Source organism: Crocodylus porosus, unplaced genomic scaffold (genome assembly GCF_001723895.1).
Source record: "Crocodylus porosus isolate Cpor-Errol unplaced genomic scaffold, CroPor_comp1, whole genome shotgun sequence".
Taxonomy (NCBI): domain Eukaryota; kingdom Metazoa; phylum Chordata; order Crocodylia; family Crocodylidae; genus Crocodylus; species Crocodylus porosus.
Genome location: NW_017728947.1, coordinates 53,398,069 through 53,417,425, shown reverse-complemented (window position 1 = coordinate 53,417,425; position 19,357 = coordinate 53,398,069). Strand labels below are relative to the sequence as shown.

At 42.0% G+C, this 19,357-nt stretch overlaps 1 protein-coding gene across 1 annotated transcript in view; it reads right to left on the bottom strand.

Annotated features, from left to right (window-relative positions):
- LOC109321579 (cytosolic phospholipase A2 epsilon-like) overlaps positions 1 to 13,416 on the bottom strand; it is a 74,397-nt gene extending 60,981 nt beyond the window's left edge. The window contains exons 1-3 of the mRNA XM_019552323.1: positions 13,317 to 13,416; positions 12,835 to 12,867; positions 3,880 to 3,952 (exon numbers count right to left, since the gene is read on the bottom strand). Of these exons, the coding sequence (XP_019407868.1) occupies positions 3,880 to 3,952; positions 12,835 to 12,867; positions 13,317 to 13,343 (133 nt within the window). The 5' untranslated portion in view covers positions 13,344 to 13,416. The remainder of the gene's footprint in view (positions 1 to 3,879; positions 3,953 to 12,834; positions 12,868 to 13,316) is intronic.
- Between the last annotated feature and the right edge of the window lie 5,941 nt (positions 13,417 to 19,357).

The following is a 19,357-nucleotide window of genomic DNA, read 5'->3' as shown; positions in this document are numbered from 1 at the left end:
CACCCCCTCCCCTTTTGTCAACACGATCCCTCCTGTACAGGGTATAGCCCTCTATACCCGTGGTCCAGTCATAGGTGGAGTCCCACCAGGTCTCCGTTATCCCAATGACCTTAACAACACTTTACTCACTCATCCTGATCTCAACAAAGGACCATATAAAATAGAAGAGGTGAGGGTACTGGGCCTTTGACAAAATCCTTATTTTATGCTCAAGGCTTGTCATATATTTTGTTATATGGCATTGAGTATAGCTGTATTTGTGCCAGAGATCACAGTCTTTTACAAAGTGCTAAGAATGTAGACTATTCCTCCTTCACCATTTCTCCAGAGCCAGACATTTATCTTGCTGTTAATAAGATCAGTGCAAACTGGCATCAGTTGCAAAGTCCAATGCTCCTCATAATCATTTTGCACATGCACAAGTTTGTCCATGTGCATGTTGGAATGATTAATGGTGATCAGTGCTAAATCATATTCCATTATCAAAGCAGTTGACAAATATTACTGAAGCAAGCTGTGAAGTAAGCAGATGAGTATTTACAGCTGGTTAAATTGAAAAAAGCAAGCTGAGTGACTTGCTTAACAGGTTTAATGGCTTGGCTAAATCAGCAGCAGAGTCAGAATCAGGACTGTCAACCCTGTCCCAATCCAGATTCCCAACGCTATGTCTAATTCATCAGATCAAACTGCCCGGAAATAAGAAATATTTTTAGGAAAAACAGAATGGCAGCTCTCAAAATATATTATAATAAAATATATAAATATATTATTTATCAAATACATAATTATTTTAAATATATATTTTATTTTCTTTCTTATAAGAGTAGGAATCAAAGCCAGAAAGATAAGGGACAAGCACCAAAAATAAATCTGTCCACACCTCTCCCTCTGCCATAAAGCAAAATATAGAAAATTAAGACTCTTGGTACAAGAAAGAGCAAAAAACACTGACAAGGGAAATAATAAGATTTCATTTAAGTATCAAAACAGCTGAAGTAGAGAACAATAATATGAACATTAATCTTTAATGTCAATGATTTAGTAAGAGATGTTGAATTAAAGTTGATATTATTGGTAATATTTCCACACCCCACTCCCCCAGCTAAAATTTTGAGGTTTTGGTGAAAAATTGAAAGCTAAAGTATTTTAATTCTGAAGTTTCATCATGGGAGTTATATTTTCAGTACTTTATGTTTCTGTCCTGCTTTAGCTAAGTATTCAGTTTTTCACCAAAAAATACAATTTTCCATAGAAAGGAAATGTATTTTAATTTTATTTTCACAAAAACCTAAATTTCTGTCAAAAAATATTTGGCCATCTGCACTACTGCTTTATGCCCAGGGCCAAATCTAGCCAAGGGGCACCATGGTCCAGACCCAGCCCAGGGCCCCAGGTAAGTTTGAAACCCCTGCAGTAGGTGAACACCTTTGCAAATAAATAAGATGCCTTTAAAACCAGAGAATGGGATGCAGCAGAGCCCCACTACACATGTCACATTGCAAGGCAAGCAGGAGCAAGAAGCACAGAAAGTTGTGCAGCTGTAGGAGCTATAAATTCTTTTATAGTAATCATCTTGAAATGACCTAACAAACTTCTGGAAGTATCAACCACTGTATTGACCCATCTAGCACATGCAAAATATAACTTCAGAAACATCTTTTTCCTACCATGGTGTAACAGGAAGCCAGGGATTCCTTGTTTCTATTGAGCAGGAGTTAGCAGTGAAGAGAACCCCAGGAAGCTAGGCTGCTTGCTAAGAACAGCAGAAGACCAGGCGACCTGATCACCTTAGGCTGGGGCAGTGCTAATGGCACTGAAATAGTTTAACAGGCCAGAAACTACTTGGTACAGCAGTCTGCCTGCTGCAAAACTAGCTGCCATAGTAGTACCAGGGAGCAGAGCATTGGCTCCAACCCCAGGAGCTGGAAGCCATTGTGAAGACAAGAAGGCAGTTAGCCTGAAGAGAAGCATTTGTAGTGGCCAGGAGGTCATAAGACCAGAGGCACAGAGCCTCAGCTACATATAAATTCAGGGTTTGAGTCTAGAGTGGGGGCTGTCTTTCAGGCTTCCAGGGAAGCATCTCCATACTATGATGGCTGAGGCTGAAGGACTGCGAGAGATGCCCCTCTGGGCTGATTACCAGTAAAGAACTGAGAGTTGCCTATGAGTTGGACTTTCTTATACAGCCAGAGTCCTTGATTTTATTCATGGCCTGAGAGCTGACTTTTCTGTTATAGTTATAACTGGAGGACTGGGATTGGGACTGATAGGAGAGATGGAGGTCCCAGAGGTGCCTGAGAGATGCATGAGGATAACAAACCCTGCCAGGGGTTGCGCTCAAAACTCAGAAAGATCACAGCTGAGGAAGGCTGCAGCCTAAGGACAAAAGCAAGCTGGAGGCCCTGAGCAGTTATCAGAAGGAAGTTATCAGGGCCCTAGGGGCAAGACTAAAACCCTTAAACAGAGAAGAGGGATCCCAGAAAGGATGAGACCAGAGTTTTGAGGAGCAAGAACCATGCCCTTAGAGGGGAAGCCAGACCCAGAAGGGGACAGACCCAAGCCCTTGGAGGTGAGACCAGAAGCTAGATGAGACAAGATACTGGCTTGGGGTCATGGGATCCTCCCCCAGGATGATGAACAGTTAACACCTGTGAAGCATTGGTGTAGGCAGGCAGAGGCCATGGGTACCCATAAGGCGCTAAGCTACCAGAGCCACTGTGAGGACGAGAAGGCAGCAAGACCAGTGATCTCCCGGGCAGCCACCCAACTCTTTTTTCCTAAAGTAATAGCAAAAGCATGCCAGGCTAGGAAAATGGAGAGACTCCAAAACCAGAGAGGCAGAAACTGAGAAGCCACCAGGGCAAGATCCAGCCAGCCTTGGACATGAATCTCGCTATGCATGGCTTAAATTTCAGTGTGTAAGATATATTGATATATCAAAAAGGCCTATCTACAAATATTGACTGAAGTACTAAATATTGACTGTTGCATGATATGAATCTGACCTGTTAACCAAATTATACTGAGTCATGTTCAGCAGGTTCTGTAATAACATAATTTTTTCTTTCTTGTGTCTTTGACTTTGGGGTTTTGCTTTTCTTCTGCTTGGCATTTTTTTCTTTTTCTTTTACTATTGATTTAGCTCCCTTCTCTCCCTCGATTTCCACATTCCCTGGCTCGCAAGATTAATCATTCTGAATTTCACAACCATCTGTTGCATTACTACTTTTGCATTACCTTCGCCAATGGCATCACCCTAGCTGTCAGTGCACTCTGGGCCTTGGGCCAAGTGACATCTGGATCTGTGGAAAAGAATCGCATGCTTCCACGCATGAGCAACAGCCAAATGCAAGCTCTCAAGTGAGATGAACATTTTAAAATTCAGAGTAGAGAAAAGTTGTTTTCAAATCTGCATCCAGCCATTACACTCATTTTGCTTTTCATTTACCACAAGTTTCATGTCCTTGTGGTTTCCAGAATGAATGTACTGCTAAATCCATCATTTCAGGAAGTAGCTCCTAATGTTAAATACATCCCTCAATTCTTCCCTGTTGTGCACACACCCTTCTGAGCTCAAATTAGGTCTGATATCATCAGTATGTGAAAGAAAAGCTGGTACAGTGAGGTTTCTTTTTTAATCCTAATAATTACTGAATCATGTTAACGTCTTTGTGGGCTGCTTCAAAGTAAACCAATTTGCCACTTTAAGATGAAGAAAAAAATGCATCTTTTTATACCACAAGAAAAACATATTCTGGCAAGTTTACAACAACGAAATATGGCTGCATATGTGCAGGCTAATTAAAATAATACTCTTTTAAATATAATTATTAAAAATAAAAAGTGTAAGTAACATTTAAGAGATGTAGAAATACTCACACAAGTCTGCCTTCCGGAGATTCCTCACTCTTATTATTTTTACAGTGAGCAAGTTGTAAGGACATATTTCCTTCTGAAGAACAACAGCAAGAAAGAGACATGGATGAGGATTAAAGTATGAGTCTTTCGATCCACATAATAGTATAAAGGTTTAATTGGCCTAAGTGTGCAGCGACCGCAGTAATTACAAAAGGCAATGGCCTCTGTGACTTCTTGATATTCAGGTCATATGAACAAGGACTAATTCAACTTGTTTATCTTACTATTTGTGCGTCTGTACATGATATATATTTTACAGGAAAAATGTTTTAGACATTTAGTAGAGAATGTCTTAACTGGTGTTTCTGTACATTCCCTTAGACCTAAAAATAGGTCTGAGTTTGAAGTGTTTGTACAGTGCTCAAAAGCAATGAGGCCTTAAACTACCTGGCATTTTGGACACTTACCTAATTTACATAATGGGGCAGATCCCAACCCCCAGTTTCATTGCTGGAGAGGAAGGATTATCTTCTGGAGAGATGTCTCCTGGAATGGGTGTCATTGGAGATGTGTCACTCTTCCTCTGGTCAGAGTGCAAGATAGGGCATGAAGGGGCAGAGCCAAAGTACAACCACCCTAGCAATACTCAATTAGCAGAATGGTTGCTAAGAAACCTCAAGCTGGTGTAAATTAAAGCATCCTATTGACACCACTCGGTATTTTAGCACCACAGCTCCTAAGCCTATCCAAACTCCAAGTTTTAATGGCAAGCAAGGGCAAAGTAACATTAAGTGAATTCCACAAATTGTACCAGACCAACTGCAACACAACTGAATTGCACCTGTTTTGCTATATCCAAGGCCTCTATGGCCACAAAGTAGGAAGCAAGATTTGGACACAGAGAGAAAATGTTCACCCTTTTGTAAGTAAATTACAAAGTCATTAAAATAAATGAACTGACTTAGCACTCTGTGCAATGCAGGGTTCAAATTCCAGGACTTTTTCTGCATTTTACATTATTCAGTATTGGATAAAACAGAAAGAGAGGCTCTATGAGACATACTCATCCTCTGTATTTCCGTACTAAAAATTTAGTGTGGCTGCATGCTGAGCGTGCTGATTTAGGAAGATCCTGTCTGTTCTTCATCCATCTGAGATGCCTGCCTCTCTCCATGTACTGTACGGGAGGTGCAGGCACCTTACACATTAATAATGGGAAACATAAAAAAGAAAGCACACAGTTTGATTCCATAAATGCAGGCTGAGTTTGCAGGGCTAGCAGTTAAAATATGCACATTTTCACTTGTATCCACAGTAAATCTTATTAGGTTTAAGAAAAAGAAAATAAGCAGCTCTGCAGTATGGTTTTTATAGAGTTACACTTGAGAGAAATCTTTATTTTTCTCTGGTACATCACTTCAAACACAAGAGGCAAAGCATAAAAATGACTCCAGGCCACCCCCACTGTCAACAGATAGGACCACTAGCAACAGGAAATTCATGAGGCAAGAACCAAACACCTGCTCATCTTGATGAGTTATAAATAAATCCCAAGGACCGAGGAGCTTTCCACTGCCATCTCACAGAAGCAGACTCCCCCCGCCTGCCATCACCAGTGACCAAAGTAACCATGTCATAAAAACTATTCCTCCAAAGACCAGTCATTTGTAACGCATAGTAAAAGAACCACAATTAATGCCATGCTCCTCCAAAACACCCTCAGATATACCTGTGCTGCCATATCTTCATTTCTGCCTTAGCTGGCTCTGTAACTTTTTCTGTGTAGTTCCCCTATACCAACCTCTCTAACCATTCACTATGGCTACCTGGTAGCCTAACAGATTGCCTTTTTGTCTTCTCATCTGTTGAATTGTCGAATCATGGTCACCAGGTATACTGTCTACCCATTCTTTGCTTATTTCCCATCTTCATTAGTTGTCAGTTTGTTAACTGATCCCCTTTTCTCCTCATTTCTCTTTACTACCGCATGCAGATTTTGTCACTCAGCTCTTGGCTTTCAAATAGCTGCTCTGCAGCTTTTCCATCCCCTGCTCACAACCAGCCTTCAGATTTCACAGTCCACCCATTTAGCTTCCATATTTCCCTCCTCCACTCTCCCCTTGCTTCCACACTTGCTATTTCCCCTCCCACTCAGTGACTTGCCCCAACCCCCTCACTAGTGCTGGCCACTTCTGCCTCAAAGCTTGCCAAGTCATGTCATCTCCACCTCCCCATTCCTCATACACACTTCTGCTTCCACACACTACTGGTGCCATTTCTCCACCCACCTATGAAAAGGACCCTCACACAACACTGATTTGTTAGAATTTCTCTCCATGTTAACAAGAAACTGGCTGTGCTCCATTGCAGACTTCTATTACTGGATGCAGATATTACCAGTAAGTTGAAAGTAATTTAGATAGCCAACACCACCTGTCAGTGAATCTGGATTTGAGGTAAATGTGTTCCATTTTCCACATTAATCAGAAAGCCTCTACCCTAGGATATGACACTTTGGGAACACTGTATTACATAAACTGGTTTAAGTGATCAGAAACTGGTTTAAACCTGTAACAGAAAAGATGTTCAGTGCACATAAACCAGTTTGTAAATGGCTGAAACTGGTTTGAGATAAACCTGGTCGAAAGTAGTATTAGGCTCAACTGATTTGGGTCAAACCAGTTTATGCAATGTCTGTCCCACATGCCTTGCTGGTTTAAGCTAAGCCAGACACCCCCAGCATCCCAGCATGCTCTCTGGGCTGGGCAGGGCTTTCTGCTCCACAGCAGGACTGGCCCCTCCCCTCTGCTCCCTGGCTGCAGCTCCAGCACAGACTGCAAGCTGGTCCTCCCCTCCCCCTCACCACTCCCTGCTAAGCAGGAATTCCCCCCTCCCCTCTGCCTTGCTGAAGAGATGTCTCTGTATTAGCTACCAGACCACATGCTGGCTATGGTCCCTGCTAAATCAACATGCAGAATCAACAGGTAACTGGTAATGTCCCTCTGTTGTTTTCTTAAGTGGGTGATAAACACTGAGTTAGGGGGTGATAAACACAGTTAGCAATTTCCTGCTGAGATAATCAGAGTATCCTGCTGGGCCTGGCCATGCCCCCCTCCCCATTCAGCTGAGTAGTGAGGGTGCTCTAGCACCCTCGGCTTCTAGCCTGAGCCACTGCAGGCATATGCCTGCATGTCTGGGATGTCTATGCAGTTACAAACTGGTTCAACCTAGCCAGGTTAGACTAACCTGCAAAGATTTAATCAATTCAGGCTTTTTAAATGTCTGTCCCTAGCCCAGAAGACTAAGATCAAATTCAGTGGCATAACTAAGGTGTGGTGATTGAGACATCAGACCAAACAGGCTAATGTTCTCCAACAGGCAGGCATTCCCTCATATTAGTTTTGATTAATGAAATTCCAACATTCATGCCCCAGCCTATGGCTGGAAAAACAGACCAAGTTCTGAAACACTTCTCCCTAGATCAAAAATACCTGCTACTGCTTCTCAGAACCAGCTCCTCTAGACTCCGCCCTGATTTCAATAACTTCTGGACACAAAATCCCTCTGAGTTAGACTCTATGCTACACAGAAAACATAAATCTGTAATAAAAATATTAACAATCTGGGGGATGGGAGGAAGAACTGAGACCCCACAGCAATTGTGGGCAAAGATGAGATCCCCAGATAACCTACCCACACCAGATGGAATACTCTTGGGTCCCTATTTGATCTCCCATGACGATTCCATAAAAATCAATGGAAGCCTATTGTCTGCAATGATAAAGCCTTATTTGGAGTACTGTGTGCAGTTCAGAACTCCACATTTTTAAAAGGAAATGGAGGAGTTAGAGAGGGTCCATAGGTGGGTAACAAATGCTACCCAAAATCAGCATGGATTTATGAAAAACCAATCATGTGGGCTGGATAAAACTCCTGTAAGTTGGATAGATAACTGGCTTAATAGCTTCAAGCAAAGGGTAATTTTTAACAGGTCTATGTCAAAATGGCAGGAGGTTTTGAGTAGAATCCCGCAGGGGTCTTTCCTTGGTCCAGTGCTATTAAACATATGTGTTAATGATTTGGATCTTGGCATAGGAAGCTTCTTGAACAAGTTTGTGGATAACACAAAATTGGGATGGACTGTAAACACATTGGAGGATGCAAGTACAATTCAGAAGGATTCTGACAGATCGGGAAGTTGGGCTAGAGCTAACAGGATGAAGTTCAGTGTAGACAAACGCAAGGCACTACACCTCAGGAAGAATAATAAAAAACACAAATACAAAATGGGGGGCTTCTGGCTGCATGCCAACTCTATGGAAAAGGACTCGGGAGTCTTGGTAGATCACAGACTCACTATTAGTCTCCAGTGTGATGAAGCCACACAAAAGGCAAATGTTGTTTTGGGATGCATCAATAGAACATTAGGTACAAAACATTAGGGCTGTGCATAACAACACTGTTTCAGTTCAACTTCCATTTCACCATTTCAAAGGGACAGTGTTTCATTTCGTCATTTGGTTTCAAAGCACTGTTCCATTTCCCGGGCCCCCAGATCTGTGCACAGGATGACAGGAGGCTGCCGCTGCCGCCTGGGACCAGTGCTGGACACAGACCGTGCTGAGTGCTGGAAAGACTGCTGCTGTAGCTGGCCCTAGCCAGCAGCTGCAGCATACTGTCATGCCACGCACAAATCGGGGGCCCCCGCTCCTGGGGAGGGCTGTGTCAGACTCCTCCTGGAGGGTGCGGGCCACCAGATTTGCACGCAAGATGACAGCAGGCTGCTGCCTGGGACAGGTGCTGAGGCCAAGAAACCCTGGCTTTGAAACTTGAAATGTTTCAAAAGTTTCAAAACCTTTCAAGTGCCCTTGTTTTGTTTTGAACCAGTTTTGAAGCCTTTTGTTTTGTTTCTATTTCACTCATTTGAAGTACTGTGTGCAGGTCTGAGCTCCACATTTTTAAAAGGAAATGGAGGAGTTAGAGAGGGTCCATAGGTGGGTAACAAAGATGCTACCCAAAATCAGCATGGATTTATGAAAAACCAATCATGTGGGCTAGATAAAACTACTATAAGGTGGTGAAGCTTGAAATATATCAAAACAGCTTCAAAATGAAACACCCGGCAAAATTTCGCACAGCCCTACAAAACATGGGAAGTGACTGTGCCTCTCTACTCAGCACTGCTTAGGCCTCATTTGGAGTGTGCAGTTCAGAGCTCCATATTTTAAAAAGGAAATGGAGGAGTTAGAGAGGGTCCATAAGTGGGTAACAAAGATGATAAAGGGCTTGAAAGGCAAGTCATATGTGGAGAAGCTGAAAGAGGTAGGTATGTTCAACTTGTGAAAGAGGCACTTAAGAGGGGACATAAAAGCAGTCTTCAGATATTTGAAGGGCTGCCATAAAGAAGAGGGAAAGCACCTTTTCTATCTTGCTGCAGAGGGGAACATGAACTAATGGCTTGAAGCTGAAGCAAAGTAAATTTAGGTTGGATGTCCAGAAAAGGTTCTTCACTGTTAGAATAGTGAGGCAGTGGAATAGATTGCGGACATGATCTGTGGACTCTTCATCGCTGGAGGTGTTCAAGAGGAGGTTGGACAGCCACTAATCAGGGATGACTTAGGGGTAGCTAAGTTTATTTTCTATTATGGTATCCCCCTCCTCCTACCCAAGACACACACATACGTTTTTCTGCTACATACTTCTAGGTATTTTTAAGCCTCCCCAGAGGCATTGGGTGTTGCCTACAGCTAAGGCTGGGGACTTCAACTGGGGTGTGCCAATTCTCCTGCTAGGAGCAAAGCCAGAGGTTCTTGGCTAGAGGCTGTTGCCCCTCCACTCAGGGTCAGGCCAATCATCATATTTGGGATCAGCAAGGAATTTTACCTTATGTCAGATATGTATGGACAGTGGGGGGTGGTGCCTTCCTCTCTAGCAGAGGGCAAGATGGACCTCTTGAGCATACTTCGACAGCATTTTGTAGAAGCAGGACATTGGTTGCTGTAGTTCACTTGCTTTATCTGTGGCAAGTTAGGGTGTTGAGTCTCTGTTGTGTTGGGGTCTTGGGTAATCTTATGCAGAGTTTAAATTATGGTTTTTACAGGATGGTTTGGATCAGTCAGGATAATTCTGCCACAGGCAGGGGGTTGGACAAGATGACTTTTGGAGGTCCCTTCCATACTCTATGACTATGACTAGGTGTGCAGAAGGAGAGGATCAAAAATCCTGGGGAGCTGCTCATAAGTGAAGTGGTGAAGAAAGGAAGGAAACTCAATTATTTGTTCTACATCCTGAAAATCATCCATAAGAGCAGGCTATATCCTCTTACCATTACACATAGTGTAAGAGCAACATTGTAGCCATAATGGTCCAGAACCCTATCATCATTCAGTCCTATGTAAAGCCTCCAAATATGTCAGAAAGAAGCAATCTATATAAGGTTCTTATTGAGCAATCTCTATAAGGTTCTTAGTGAGTCAAAGGAAATCTTTTAATTTGAGCTGGTTGCAAATTCTGATTTTCAATTAAATTTTTCATTGATTGAGTTATTTATTTTGAAGAACTTCCTTTGTGATCAGCCAAATTTATTTTTTCCATGTACCAAAATACCACTGAACATTTCTTTTAAAAAAGTTTTAAAATTCCAAAAGGTAATATAATTTTCAATGTTTTTTCCTAATTCCACTACCCTATATTATTTAGCCTGAAAATTTTATTTTACTTAAATTCTATATTTCAGAAATTACGCACAAACTCTCCAGAATAGTGTACTTCTCTAGCTTAAACTAAGCTTGGGGAAGTTTCTGTTCACAAGACAACTTTTATAAGGAAATTAGGAAAAACATGAGGCAATGTGAAAATCAGAACATAAGGGTCAATGGTATAACTGCAGCAGGAATATTTACACTACCATTATGAGAGTTGAGGTGATCCTGTATACAGGCCCTAAGTAGATCTGACTCCAAATACACATGAGTAGCAGAGTATGACTGTCTGGGCTCTGATACACTCTTCTTTATATAATCAGTCGCATAAATGGTGGGGGCAGAGTGAGGAGGGAGGAGGATAGTCACCAGCAATCCTAAGAATGGCCCTTTGGGGTGAGTGGGCATCAAAGTACACCATCACAACCAGCGGTACAGTAACTGCAACAACCCAAGGTACAGAGATGTCCTGTTCATAGGATCATTAGGAACGTAGGGTTGGAAGGGATATCACAAGTTCATCTAGTCCAGCCTCTTGCTCAAAGCAGGATCATCCCTGTTATGCCTCTACATATCAATTAGGACCTTCTCCAACATGAGTAAGTACCTTAAGTCAGGCCTTATGTCACTAGTCAGAGTAGATATATATTTTCAAGCTACATTACAAAGCCCTTATTCATAACAATGAGCACAAATTCACATAGTACTGTAACGTTTTCAAGGCAATTACTTACATAAGGAATTGCTCATCAGTATGAGTAAAGGCACCTGCAATCTGGTCTTTTACATGTTCCTGAAACCCCAGTTACTCAGAGCAGCATTCCAGCTGTATTAAGTACACTACTAACACTGTACCACTTGCTTCAATTTGAAGACTATCCTATGTAGTACTGTTTGTATGGGTGGGTAGGTGTGCAAAATGGGCCATATTTGATTTGGATTCAGCCCAAATCAGGGGTAGTGATTCAATTTGTTGATTCAGATTTGATTTAGCCAAATCCGAAGATTTGATCCCTGATTTGATTTAGCTAAATCTGAAGATTCGATGCTGATTCTCCAAATTAGCCATTCGGCCATAGACACAACTTTAAATGTTTTTTCTATATACCTTGAGGCACCAGGCATGGCTCATGGATGCTGCGATGCTGGGGCGGATGGAGCATCCCACAGGAGTGCAGGGGGACACCCTCATGCTTGGCGGCAAACCCGGAAGTGGACCAGAAGTACTTCCAGTGCACTTCCAAGTCCACTGCCAAGCACGCAGGGGGCCCCCTGAGCCCCCCCTCAGCTCAGCGATCAGCCACAGGGTGACCCCGGGTGACCCCCCCAGACCCAGAAGGCACCAGTCGTCAAGTCTCCTGGGTGGGGCCTATGCACTCCGTGGTGGACCTGGAATTGGACTGGAAGTGCTTCTGGTCTACTTCTAGGTCTGCCCCCGGCCCTCCTGTAGGATGCTTCATCTGCCCCACCATCTCAGTATTCACAAGCCGCCTAGTACCTTGAGGTAAGTAGAAAAAAATTTAAAGCTGTCTCTATGTCCGAATCATCAAATCTTTCTGAATTTCTCCAAATTGATTTGGAGCATTCCGATTCAATTCAGAGAGATTAAATGGTCTCCTGATTCAATTTGGATTTGGAGATTCAGCCACCGAATCGGGCCGAATCTCCACCAAATCAAATCAGTGACCAAAGCTTCGCACAGCCCTCATATTTTATTTATTGATTTATATATATATATTTTTACATGCCTCAGAACAGGAAAAATGGGTACTATACATTCTTGACAGTCTGCTTCTTCTATTGTATATTTTAAAATATTGCACTGTAAAGCACAGTTAAAACAATGGTAAATTTCAAAATTTAGGAGAGGAAAAATCAAGTTGAAGTGGTAATAACAAATGAGAGAGTCAGTTTAAACAAGTCTTTTTTTATGAAGAAATGGATGCACTAAAAGAACATATTTTTCTGCCATTGAAACCAAAACATAGAATAAGAAAATTTACAGGACCAGAAGTTAAATGACAGTATGCCTACATGCAGTATCAGTGTGGTAGATACATACCAGAAATGTTAGAGATAGAGAGAGATTAGACTGAATCCATTCAACTGATAAACATATAGCTGTTTCTCCCATAAAGATAACATTGTAGTTCAAATTATTGGTGAGTAGCAATATTGTCAATATTTTCCTCCTCTTCCCCAACTTTGTTTGCTCCTGACATTTATATTAAGCATTTTATAGCTTTTAATGATGTTCCACTTAATTATTGCCTACCGGTCTCACTGGTGCCTGAACAGTGCTTTGATTCTGAGGGGAAACAAGAAAGGAAAATGTCAACATTAATAGTCTTTCAATTTCATTTTCTACTCTATTGCTATTTTTATAATCCCACACATTGGAACCAAAGTTAAAGAGATTCATTAAGCCCTTAGGCTCCATAGTAACCCCGCCACCTCCATTGCATGTCATGCCAGAGGGTTTTCCCTTCATTCATGTAGGATTGTTCCTACAAGGGTTGTTCCTTCATTCTTGTAGCTGTGCTTAGAGCAATTTCAGACAGCCTATACATGCCATAAAATTTTGCTTAGCACCAGAGTAGGAGGAACAACCTTTGCAACTAGAGGTGCCAGAGGAACAGCAAAATCTGCAGTCCACAAATTTTTCCATACAGCTTTCACAAATAATCTTCTGCTGTGAACCCCTGAAATGGAGCATCCAACAACTGTAGTTGTCTTGTGGGGAGTGGGGGTTCTTACCTCATTTGAGCTTATAGTGGATCCCATTTCAATTCCTGTTGCATACAAGTCAGTTGTTGAAGGAGGTGGTTTAGAAGTGTATCCTACACCTGGAAGCAATTCTGCATACCGTCTTTAAATTGGCAGGTGTGGATGAGTATGTGTTTTATAAGCAAACTCAAAACCCCGCCCCTCAGTCATTTCCAACAATTAAGCCCCTCCCCACTTTCCTGAATCCCTTAGAATGAGTCTCCTGACTCAGACAAAGGACAAAGACTATTGCTTCTACAGCTGCCTTGACTTTACTAGTGATACTGAAATAAGAGGTCTTTATTTTTCCTCAGGTATAAGCTTTCTAGCAAATAACAAGTAACATAGCACATCTATGTAGAAGCTTAATCCTGAAAGGATGCCAAAACATTTGTGACTAATTTGACAGCAGCCAATACGTATGTCTCCACTGCAGTCACATTAGCACAGAGGAGTACAGAGATTGCCAAGATAGCTTTAAATTAGCCAACATGGGTACTAATAGCAGTCTAACTGCAGCTCCATGGTCTGCAAACTCACCTGAGGAGCAAGAAAAATAAGCCCACACAGAGCTGTGTGATGCTGTGGTTATGCTGCAGCCAGTACCCAAGCCAGTTCATTTAAAGCTAAAGCTACCTCAGGTATATCTGCACTACATACAAGGTTTGCCTGCAAAGGGCAGAACTGGACAAAGCTAAGCTAGCTATGTCTTGCATGCTAGGTTGGGTACTAGAAGCAACATAGCTGCGTTAGCTCAGTGCTCTGCACAGCCTACTAGTAATAACCTGCTTCTCAGCCTGCCTAGTAGACCTACCTTCAGTGACTCAAGTGTAGCAATGCCCAAATATCAGACATTTTCTAGTACAACAGTAAAAAGATGGCTCCCAAACTGAAAACCTTGCAATCCAAATCTAGATACAACAAGCATGATCAGCATCAGGGAAGGAAGAGGGTAGGAAATGGAAAGGGTTACAATAAAAAGACTGCATGGTTTCACAGTGTAGGAATGTGCTTACATTAGGAGTTCAGTTCAAAGGATGTTATTCCATTTTTTGTTACAGATCCTTAACAAAAATCTACATTAAATGATTATGAACAATAAAACGTGCAAGAGCCACACCTGAGATGCACTGTCTTTGTACATCTCGTAAAACTGGTTTTTCTAGCCTTTGGAAAATAAACGCTTCCCTAGAGGAAAATCTATGCTTCCTCCGCCTGATGAAGGGTGTTTGTGCCTGAAAGTTTGCAAAGAAGACTTTTTTCCAACTATTTGAGTTGGTCTAATAAAAGATACCAGATTTACCCAAAGAAGCTTGTCTACCAAAGTCTGATGACTTCAGAGATATTAACAAAGAGCCTGGGATATCCTCCTCCCACATTCCAGAGCCATATTGTCGGAGTTTCCACAGGCAGCAACTGTCCTACTAGCCCTTCCTAGACACATGGTGTTGCTCCCAAATTTGCTGTATTTTTCCAACATCTTTAACAGTATTTGTCAGTGCTACCTTTGGCCACTGGCACATACTCTTTAAAGGTGCAATGGGATCTGATCCCTAATCCCAATAATCATGCTTTCTCCCATGTCACACAAACAGCAGGGGGTGCAATTATTAGAAATATTAGTTTCATCCGTTTTCTGAGAATCCAAATACAAACGTTAGCATGGTCATGAGAAGGCTAGCTGCTGTCATTTCCATCTCTCCCCACCCTTCAAATGGTTGTTATGTGGTAAGATCTCCGATTCTCTCTGAATGAATTGTTCAAGATCACCTTAATTTGGGGTGGGGGGGAGGCGGTTCTCTAACCCAGAAATGGTCCTTCAAAAAGTTTTCTCTCTCACCTTCTCCATCCTCAGGAGGGAGACAGCAGTAGCACTGATCCACGCCACTAATTAGACAGCAAAACTATCAAGTTAATTCCTCTGGAATAAACGTGGCAAGGTACACAATGCAAAACTTCTGTGGTCTCCTAGAAGTCCAGAGGTCTGAGACCAATTTGAATCAGAAGCAACTGAATCAGTTAACAGAATACCAGATAATCAAAGCCAAAACCTTTATATGTAAAATGAGCAGCGACTGATAAAAACATTTTCTCAACTCAGTCTTTCTGAAAGACCACAGATTCCTTCAGGGATTGCATGGGTTCCTGGCCAATCACTGTTTCCAACACTGGGGCCTCATATTCAGGCTAGTTTGAGAGACTGTAGAAGTCCCATAGGTTGGTATTTTTAAAAATCATTTCCTCTTGGTTTATACCTTGATTTAATTGAAGCAGAGTTAAGCCCATTATGCACATTTTCAAAAACCCCACACACACTGCTTCTGTGCGCCATAATTTTATAGAAATGAAATTGATGATGGTTCCTTTCTCACAGCTCTTGTCTCTTTTGTCCAATCCTTTTGTAAGCCTTTTGAGGTAGCAACTGTCTCATAATCTATATAGTGTTTATCATCATACCACCTCCATTTCAGGTGGGGTCTCAGCATTATTGTAATAGAAATTAATAATGATAATGAACATGGAGAGACAGAAAGCAAAAGAAGAGGTCTTCTCCATCCCAGACAAGGACTCCAAATAGTAAATCTGTCATCAAAAATGCTCAGAACAACCAAGAAACCAACCTCTAAACCTGATAAGTCCAAAGGGAGTTTCAGTCTCATGTAAGGTGGCCATCATAGAGGACAGTCCGGTTATCCTCTGTCCTTTATTGATACAAAACCCAACGACTTCACATCCTCTATTTTTCTCTTCAAGAGAAAAATAGAGGACATGAAGATGTTGGGTTTTGTATCAATAGAGGACAGTGTAGCAGAAAACCAGAATGTCCTCTATGATGGCCATCCTTGTCTCATGCCTGATGTTTAGTCCATGGCACCAGGGCCAAACTCCACAATATTTCTTACTTCTACATCTTCAAGAGAAAGAGAAGACCTGGAAACACTAACCCTGACATAAAATCTCTCAATTGCTGGCCTAACAGGTCCAACAATATTAAGATGGAGCCTACTATCATCTTTCTAGGCCTGATTATCAAAGTCAATTGCTAAATATATGTAAAACATGCCTACATCTTGAATGGATTGTAACTCAGAGCTAAATGCTGCAAATGCAAGTTCCCAGGTAGTCTCAGCACAATACTCCAAGTTGTGTTTTCTTGTTTTCTTTGATCTCAGTAGCATCTTGTCTGGTTGAAACAGAAAACAAGGAGGAACGTTCCAGGCTGCATCAAGATGGGGGTTGGAGAGAACTGCTTGGTGGTGTGAGTGAGAACAGAATTGGAATGGTAGCCATCAGCTTGGGTGGAGAAGGAAAGAGTTGGATTGTGCCATGACAGCGTTGGTCCAGTAGCAGACAATGTCAGTGTTACTTTTGAAGGGAAGTTCAGAGAAAAAGGCATGGCTTAAATGGACAGACAAGATTCTTTGGGTAAATCCAATATATTTTATTAGACCAACTCAAACAGTTGGGAAAATTCTTCTTAGCAAGCTTTTGGGCACAAACAAGCTTTCAGGCACAAACAAAACCAGAGAGTGTTTGTGCCTGAAACCTTACTAAGAAGAATTTTTCCAACTATTTGAGTTGGTCTAATAAAAGATATTGGATTTACCCAAGGAACTTTGTCTGCCTGTGTCCTTAGACCAACACAGCTACAACCTACATGCCTGGCTTAAATGGAGAGAGCCTAAACTTGAGAAATCATTTAGTACTTTTCCAGTATGAAGTGATTCAGTATAATGAATTATTTTTTTGTTAATATTGAACATTGAACAAGGTTTAAAGATGATAGAGATGTCTATGTATACCACCGAACAGAGAAAATTATGTTACAACTATCAGAGATAAAAATCAGTTACTGAATGAAAAACCAGGTTTTCCAGCAGCAAGAAAGTAATTTCATAAAAAAGAAAGGGGATATACAACTCGGGAATAACAGACTAAGATGGGAGCTCCAGACCCAATATATACAAAAATGATAACTTCCAAGATGGAGAGAGAATTCCTCATATTTTGTCAGGCTGTTAACTGGAGCTGGATGTAGTTAAAAGGGGCTTGGAGGATGTAGCTCAGGCTAAAACAGAGAGGTGAAAAAAACTCCAAAATTTGCAATAGGAGTCATCTGAAACTATAGCAGTGAGCATAATTCTGTGCTACCAACCATTACACATACCCTTCTTTGATCGACTATGCTCTTTAGGCTTCCTAGTCTCTAAACTCTACATGGGCATAACAAATAAATCACTTTCCTTCGGAGAATAAAAAGATTTCATGTTTGAGCCACATTGCAGCTAAAATTGGCAACAAGAAGAAAACTGCTAAAATACAACCTAATGGAGATTGCATGGGAGTAATGCACAGAGGGATGGATGTTACAGGATCTGAATATCTGCACAAAGCTCCAGGATGGAAGACCAAACTGAGCACAGGATGGTACTGGGATATTAAAGAATGACAAAAGTCTAGCCTTTGTGCCATTCTTGGGCCTCTCTTCTATCACTGCCGCATCAGGTCGTAGAGAGTAAATAGAAAACATGGCTGCTCTTCTCCGTATCACTCCATCTGCAAGTGTTTGAGTGTACATTGGCTCAAGTAGGACTGTCTCACTGGCTGCCTATGGGCCACATGCAGCCCACAAGGCATTAAGTTGCAGGCTCTGGGCATCTGCTCAGCCACAGCTCCCTCTATTGCTTCAGCTGCTACAGCAGCCAAAGGCCCTGCGATTCCCCTCCTCCTCCAGCAGCTGCTTTCTGCCACTGCCCAAAGGGTGGGGCAGTGCCGCATGGCACTGGGAGCAGAGGGTGAATCCAGAGCTGCATGCTGCAGATGTGGGAGTAACTGCACAGTGCAGCAGTAGGGAGGGGTCCATGCAGGCATGTGGTGCAGTGAAGGTGGAGAAGGGACCCTCATCTGCATGGTACACTGCTCAGGGGCTCATGGCCCACCCTGCTGCAGTCCATGCAGCCCCCAGCCACTTGGAATTTAGATAGAACTGGGATAAGGACATGGTGAGAGGAGGGAAACAGACTGAAGGAGACCTCGTTCCCCTTCTATGTTATATACTCTGTTAAATACTAATGGACAATACTTCATCCCAAGCATATGTACACTGAATGCTAATGCTAACGCCTAAGAATGCTTTACTCAACAACTATACTAATGCTGTTACACTCTTTCTCTTTCACAACCATAGTATCACATGAAAATGTCTTAGTCACTCTATCCCAGGCAAACTTGACTACATGATTAACTATATGATTAAGATTACATTAACATCCCACAACTCTGTACTTACATAGCTACCATGCATGGATCCTGTTTGTCTTGTATCCATACTATACTATGTAAAAGTCTTCATTTTAACATTTTCTTGATTGCTTAACCACAGGCTACCCATGGAACTGCTCAGCATTGTTCTCTCTGTTGGCAGCAATTTCTTTTCTAAATACAAATATTTATTCAGATAAAACACTCAATACACACAAAGTGAGTGGACAATTGACAAGTGCATATGGTATGCATAGAACAACTATTTCCCTATGTGATATCTGAGGCTCTCTCCATTAGCATATTTCCTCTGTTCCCCATGTGTACACATTTGCCTTTGTACTATCAGGTCTTCCTATGTACTGGTGACATTTCTAATTAAAGATTCGTTTATATTTTTATTTTTTACAAAAATGATTGGTTATTACAGGTTTTGTTATCTAGAAAAGAGTGGGGAAGAGAGAGAGATCTACTTGGATGAACAAGTACGTTAAACAGCACATTAAGAGCAGTAGTGTAACAAAGGGGATGTTGGTGTCACTGGGCATAACCCTAGGTAACTCAGAGGGATGGAAGACCACGAGTGTCGATGAAGCCCCTCTTTTCTAGGCCCAGGCGAGCCAGGGCCCCCCCTTGCCCAACCTTTGTAACCCTTTCTCTGGCTCCTGTAATCTCCTGTCCTTCTGGAAAACAGGCAAGCTGAAACTGTTATCTGTGGAATGCAAGGGCATCGCTCAGAGAGAGAAGGGAGGAGGGAAAGGGGGATGAGG